Source organism: Pterocles gutturalis, unplaced genomic scaffold, assembly GCF_000699245.1.
Source record: "Pterocles gutturalis isolate BGI_N339 unplaced genomic scaffold, ASM69924v1 scaffold20835, whole genome shotgun sequence".
Taxonomy (NCBI): domain Eukaryota; kingdom Metazoa; phylum Chordata; class Aves; order Pterocliformes; family Pteroclidae; genus Pterocles; species Pterocles gutturalis.
In genome coordinates, this window is record NW_010143903.1 from 1 (window position 1) to 6,168 (window position 6,168).

Genomic DNA, 6,168 nt, shown 5'->3' on the forward strand with positions numbered 1-6,168 from the left:
CGTCGGGAAGACAGTTACCACGTTCGCTCCAGGAGGTGAGTCTGCAGAGACGAGGCTGGACCTGGAACCCTGCGGGTTTGTCCTGCTCAGCTGCAGGCAGCTGTGGTCAGCCCAGCTTTGGGGCGGCCCAGGCCCTGTTCTCTCGTGTGCTTTAAGCTGTAACTTCCTGGGGAGCGTTCATAATCAAATCCTCTTGGCGTGCTTCCCCTCCCTAGCTACGATGACCACTCGGCAGACAGGAGGGCCTACGACCGGCGTTACTGTGACAGCTACCGGCGGAACGATTACAGCCGCGAGCGAGGAGAAGCCTACTATGAACCCGAATACCGTCATTCCTACGAGTACCGACGCTCCCGGGACCGTGAGGGCAGCTACCGGAGCTGCAAAAGCAGCCGGCGTAAGCACAGGCGGAGGCGGCGCCGCAGCCGGTCCTTTAGTCGCTCCTCATCGGTGAGTATCGTGCTGTGCTGGGCCTCCCCTGTAACCTTTCTCTCCCAGGTGGCGAGCTGGGTAAGTAGAAAACTCACTTTCTAACGCGCTCTCAGACTCAGCTTGAGAAATGTGTAGAAAGTCTTTGCAGGCAGGAGTTCCTGTCCACCCTCCCGACGCGCCTTGGTGGCAGCTTCCCTGCGCCAGCTGGGCACAGGCGGCTCAGACCCTCTCGTAGTGTTGCCCACCCAGAGGTGGGAGGAGGACAGGCGAGCCTGGTGAGGCCAGCGTGTCCCCGGGGTGGTGCTGCAGCTCCTTTATCCCTGCAGAGCGCTGCTTTTGTTCGGTGGCGCTCGTTAAGAGCTGTCCAGGAACGCCAGCCAAAGCAGTCTTTTGTGTGAGGTTTGTACAGCAAGCGCTCAGCTGGTCCTTGTCCCAGAGAGCTCGGTCTGCCTGCGACAGGCAGCGTGGTCCCTGCTGGGGGCTGTGTTCTGCGGCAGGAAGCCCCCCCTGCGTCAGAGCGGGGTCCTTCTGGGTGGGCCCAGCTGACGTGGGCTGTCGTGCGAGGGGCTTTGCAGAGGAGCAGAGCTTGTGGACTGGTCAGGCAGAGGCAGCAACCATCACAGGCTCTTCCCAAGGCTTTCTCTTCTCGTCTGTTCTGCTGTTCACCTTCCACTTCTGTCAGCCCCAGACACGTTCTCTGCTCCGCGTGTGGAGCTCTCGGTGGTGTCTGCTCTGTTATGTGTCCAGGGCTGGGGTTGGGGGCTGGATCCAGGTCCTGAGCCTGCTGGCTGGTTACTCCCAGGTGTGGGGATACTTATCTGCGGAACTGAAGGCAGGAATTTTCTCTTCTCTGGCATAAACTTCTTCTCTGCCTCATCCTAGGCTGTCCCTGTTCCCTGTTGGGCCTCTGCTTCTCTCCTGGAAGTCAGTCTTTCCAGGATCAGCTTCTTTGGGGGCGGGTTTAGGAAGAAGTGTCACATCTTCCCCCAGGCAGTCACTCATAAATTCTCTCTGGTTTTGGATGGATCGTTGTACCAAGAGCTGCTTCTGAAATCTCTGAATTCCTCTTTTCCTGAGTGTTGGGGCTGGGGGAAGCGATGTGGGCGGTTGTTGGACGGGGAGATGGAGCGACCGTGCGGGGCAGCCCGGCCCTTGCGCAGGACCTCCCGGCACCTGCCTTCTGCCGCCTTAAAGGGCCCAAGGGAGCCTGTCCCCGCGGCCGCTGAGCGCCCTGCAGCAGAGCTGTGCTTGGCGTGCCCTCTGGCGTTACCAGGACCTGAAGGCCCCTTCCACCGCCCCTCTGCTAGCCCTCGTTCTCACGTCTCTGCTCTCACGCTGGTTTGGGTGGGGCTGTTTGTAGGTTCTTTTTTTTCTTTTTTTTCTTTTTTTTTTTTGCTACAACGAAAAGCAAAACTGTTTTTTTCTTTTCTGAGCTAGTGTGTTGTATCTTGACATGTTCCCTTGCAATATCCCTATCGTTATATATTCCTCTGTGCCGTATGAATTGGCTGGGAAACTCCTCCTGCAACCCCTCCTCAAACAACCATGTGAATTTCCAAACCAACCAATGCGTGACGCTGGCTGCTGCGCTGGTTTGAAAATCTGATTGGTGAATGATGAATTCCCGGTCTGCCTGGGCCAGCAGCGGAGTCGACAGAGCAGCAGAAGGGCCAAGAGTGTGGAGGACGACGACGAGGGGCATCTGATCTATCGCGTCGGCGACTGGCTACAAGAAAGATGTACAGCCAAATCGTAACATAATTTAGCTCTCTAGTTAAGCTCCCATCGCAGTCGCAGATCTGTCTTATCTTTCTGTTTCGTTTTATTTTCATTGTTTACTAAAGAGAAACCCTCTCCTTTTCCTTCCCCTTTTGTTAAAGCTACGTTTATATTTTGTATTGTTACTGAAGTGCCAGGGAACTAGGGCAGTTGCCTTGTGCAGCCGGTGTCAGCCTTCCGCTGCTCCGGCCTCTCGAGCTGTGTCAGGTTAGGTGTTGCAATGCATTCTCCTCTGCCTCATGTACGCGCTGCACGCAGGTCCTGCTCACCCTTTCATTGCCTCCCTCTCCTTCTCTCCCTCCCAGATGAGATTATTAGCACCCTAGGCGAAGGCACGTTCGGCAGAGTGGTGCAGTGCATCGATCACCGGAGGTACGTCTGCTCCTGGGACAGGGAGGGAAAAGGGGAGACCGCAGCTAGCGACAGAGCCTGTCGTGCTTAACGTGGGAGCCTGGGAGTGAAAACGAGTCTCTTGGTTTTGGTGGTGGGAGGCTGTGCTGCACACCACGGGATGAGGCTGGCTCAGAAACTGCTTTCTGCAGGCACAGGTGCTCTGACCCAGCTCAGGGTGACCTTGTGCTTTCCTCCTGCTTCTCCCCCAGGGGTGGTGCACGTGTTGCTCTCAAAATCATTAAAAACGTAGAGAAGTACAAAGAGGCTGCTCGACTGGAAATTAATGTGCTGGAGAAAATCAACGAGAAGGATCCTGAGAACACAAAGTGAGTGTGCTCTTGGTGTTAAAACAGAAGGGCGAGTGTCACCTTAGCACGGCTCAGGTGGGATGAGAGAGTCGCGCTCGTTGTGTGACAGAATTCAGCTGTGGCTGGTTTTTGGAGGCAGGCTTCTTGCTGTGGGATACAGGCAGAGCGAGGAAAGGAGGAGCCTGGCACAGGGATAACATAGCTGGGCGGTGCGTTTGGATCTCTCCTGAATCAGAATTTTTCTCTCAGTCTTTGCGTCAGGATGTTTGACTGGTTTGACTACCATGGCCACATGTGCATCTCCTTCGAACTGCTGGGGCTCAGCACCTTCGATTTCCTGAAGGACAACAACTACCTGCCTTACCCCATCCACCAAGTCCGGCACATGGCCTTCCAGGTGTGCCAGGCCGTGAAATGTGAGTGTTCACTGCTCTTCCACCCCCCTGCATGTTCTGGCGAGGGATACAATAAATCTTTGTGCTTCTGATGAAGCGTCTTGGCCCGAACCAGCCTGACTGCTCACACCCAGTTCTAACTGGGATAAACTGGTGCCAGTATGAGCAAACGGAGTTAATGATGTTCTCTCTTCGGATGGGTGTGGCTTCGGTTCTGTTCCGTGACTCTTGTTTGCTTCCTCAGTTCTGCACGACAATAAACTCACCCACACTGACCTCAAGCCGGAGAACATCCTCTTCGTGAACTCTGACTACGAACTCTCCTACAACCTGGAAAAGGTAATGGCGCTGCCCTGTGTTAGACGTCTGCACCTCGAAACTCTTGACTGACACCATTCTCCCTCGTGCAGAAGCGGGACGAGCGGAGCGTGAAGAGCACGGCCATCAGAGTGGTGGACTTCGGCAGCGCCACGTTTGATCACGAGCATCACAGCACGATCGTCTCTACCAGGCACTACCGGGCCCCCGAGGTCATACTGGGTGGGTACCGCTCATCTTTCTGCAGAGGCGGGTGTTTGCCTCGAGGGCACGGGTGCAGTCAGTTGCTTCCACATCAGTCAGTAGCTGTCCTGGGTTTACCCTGGGAGATGAGAAGTGCTTCGTTTAACGTGCTCAGCTCTCTGTTTTCTGGGAGGGCCAACAACGTGTTGGTGTTTTGGCATTGCTGCCGGGGGGGCAGTAGATTGCCACCAGTGTATCGGGAGCCCAGCTGGAATGGGAATTGTTTATTTTTAAAAGGGTGAGGGAGAGGGATTTGGAATCTTAGGCCATAATTGGATCTTTTAAATAAAAAACATTGTTTTTTAGAGCTTGGCTGGAGCCAGCCCTGTGATGTGTGGAGCATTGGCTGCATCATCTTTGAGTATTATGTGGGTTTCACCCTGTTCCAGGTGAGAACTGTGTGCGGTATGGCTCCCTCACAACCGATGAGAGGGGATGCTGGCTGCTTCCCAGTACAGCCAGCAGCCTCTGGGACTGATGGCGTTCCCTCCGTCACCGCAGTCTCGTAGAGATGACCGAGGTGTTGCCCAGCAAGGGGTTCTGAACGGGGCAGTACCCAGGGCTGGAGGCAGAACGACTGAAACCTGTTCCATGCCTTCCCTTTACGCTTCTCTCTCTCAGACACATGACAACCGGGAGCACCTGGCCATGATGGAGAGGATCTTGGGGCCAATTCCTTCTCGGATGATCCGGAAGACGAGGTGAGCAAGGCTGTCAGGGCACCACAGGGTTGCCAGCTCTCCTGCAGCTGCCTGGTGACCTGAGCAGCCTGTGCTGCTGGGGCTGGCACACTGCTGCATGGTGTAACCTGTTCCCACCTCTTACTCTGCCAGGAAACAGAAATATTTCTACCATGGCCGCCTGGACTGGGACGAGAACACTTCCGCTGGCCGCTACGTGAGGGAGAACTGCAAACCGCTGCGGGTAAGGTGGGGCGGGCAGGAGCGCCCGGTGCTTTATCCTCTTCTCATTGCAGAGTCTTGTGCCTGCCCCAGTTGGAGGAGATTCTTCCTGTGGGCAAGGCTGGGCCACTGACAGGACTGAAGAAGCCTTGGCTGTCCCACTGACAGGGTCAGGCCAGTGTCCTCCTGAAGGAGCCTTGGCTGTCCCAGACATAAACTAGGAAGATGGCAGCAGCTTGAGCTTAATCTGAGGAGGAAGGCATGGAGACCTCAGGACATGCCTGGGAAGGGTGGGGCGGGGGGTGAAGACTCGGCAGTTCCACGCTTGGCAAAGTGGCCCAGAGCTCAGGTCTAGGATGAGCGAGGGTCTGAACAAACCCGTCCTCGCCCACCGACCAGCCCAGCGAATGTACTGTGATGGGACAGGCTGCGGTGTCCTTGTCCCTAACCCCTCCCCTCTGTCTCCCCAGCGATACTTGACCTCCGAGGCTGAAGACCATCACCGCCTCTTCGACCTCATCGAGGGCATGCTGGAGTACGAGCCGTCCAAGCGCATCACCCTGGCCGAGGCCCTCAAGCACCCCTTCTTTGACATGCTGGAGATGGAGCCGAGCACAAAAATGTGGGACTCTAGCAGGGACATCAGCCGGTGATGCCACAGGTGCCAGCCTGCCCTCAGATTCTAGCCCCCGTGGAGGCCTGTGTGATTTCAGACACTTGGTGCTTTTTTTTTTTTTTTTTTTTAATACCTGAGAACTCCTCCCTGGACAGGTTTGTAAAGCTGTTAATATGTGAGATACTGTAAATAGCCCGTATTCTATATCGGCCTCAGCACCACAGGCCCCTTCCTGCTGCGCTGCTGCCGTTCCTGCGAGGCGCAGGGCCCATCTGTCCGCACTGTACATACCTCTGCTCCGTGTCGCTTCGTCCCCTCTCCTGCCCTCCTCGGTGTAAATACTCCAGGGCTTGCAGCTCTCTGTAGCTTCTCTGTTTCCCTGTAAGTTATGAAACTGGTGGGACTGCATGGGAATTATTTTTTGGATCAATGTCATAGCCCATCCCCACACCAGAGTTTTATAGGAAATTTTGTACAGTCTTTGTGAAAAATAAATATGAAGTGAATAAAAAAACCTGCTCTGGGAGCTTTCCCCGCTTCGTACCGCTGGGCCGGCAGCAGCCAGCTGGGTGCCCTGTGCCAGGGAGGGAGCGGGGGAAGACCCTGTCCTGCGGGTCTGGGTGGGAATTAGACTGAGCAAGTACCCCCGGGGGCTGTCTTGGGCTTAAAAAAACCAACCCACCCTCGTGTCCAGAACCTGGATCCACCACTGTCACCTTCCCCGTGGAGAGCACAGCTCCAGGGGGGAGCTCAGGGGCCGGGGGGGGTTTGTCTGGCCGTGG

General features: G+C 55.7%; 1 protein-coding gene across 1 annotated transcript; it reads left to right on the forward strand.

The window, feature by feature from the left end:
• The first annotated feature begins 1,793 nt into the window (after positions 1–1,793).
• On the forward strand, positions 1,794–5,923 carry CLK2 (CDC-like kinase 2). Its single transcript, XM_010084937.1, has 10 exons — positions 1,794–2,171; positions 2,517–2,583; positions 2,814–2,930; positions 3,162–3,328; positions 3,552–3,646; positions 3,718–3,847; positions 4,175–4,257; positions 4,490–4,569; positions 4,702–4,792; positions 5,241–5,923. The coding sequence occupies exons 4-10, from the start codon at positions 3,175–3,177 to the stop codon at positions 5,421–5,423; spliced, it is 816 nt and encodes a 271-aa protein (XP_010083239.1). The 5' UTR covers positions 1,794–2,171; positions 2,517–2,583; positions 2,814–2,930; positions 3,162–3,174; the 3' UTR covers positions 5,424–5,923.
• The last annotated feature ends 245 nt before the right edge of the window (positions 5,924–6,168 follow it).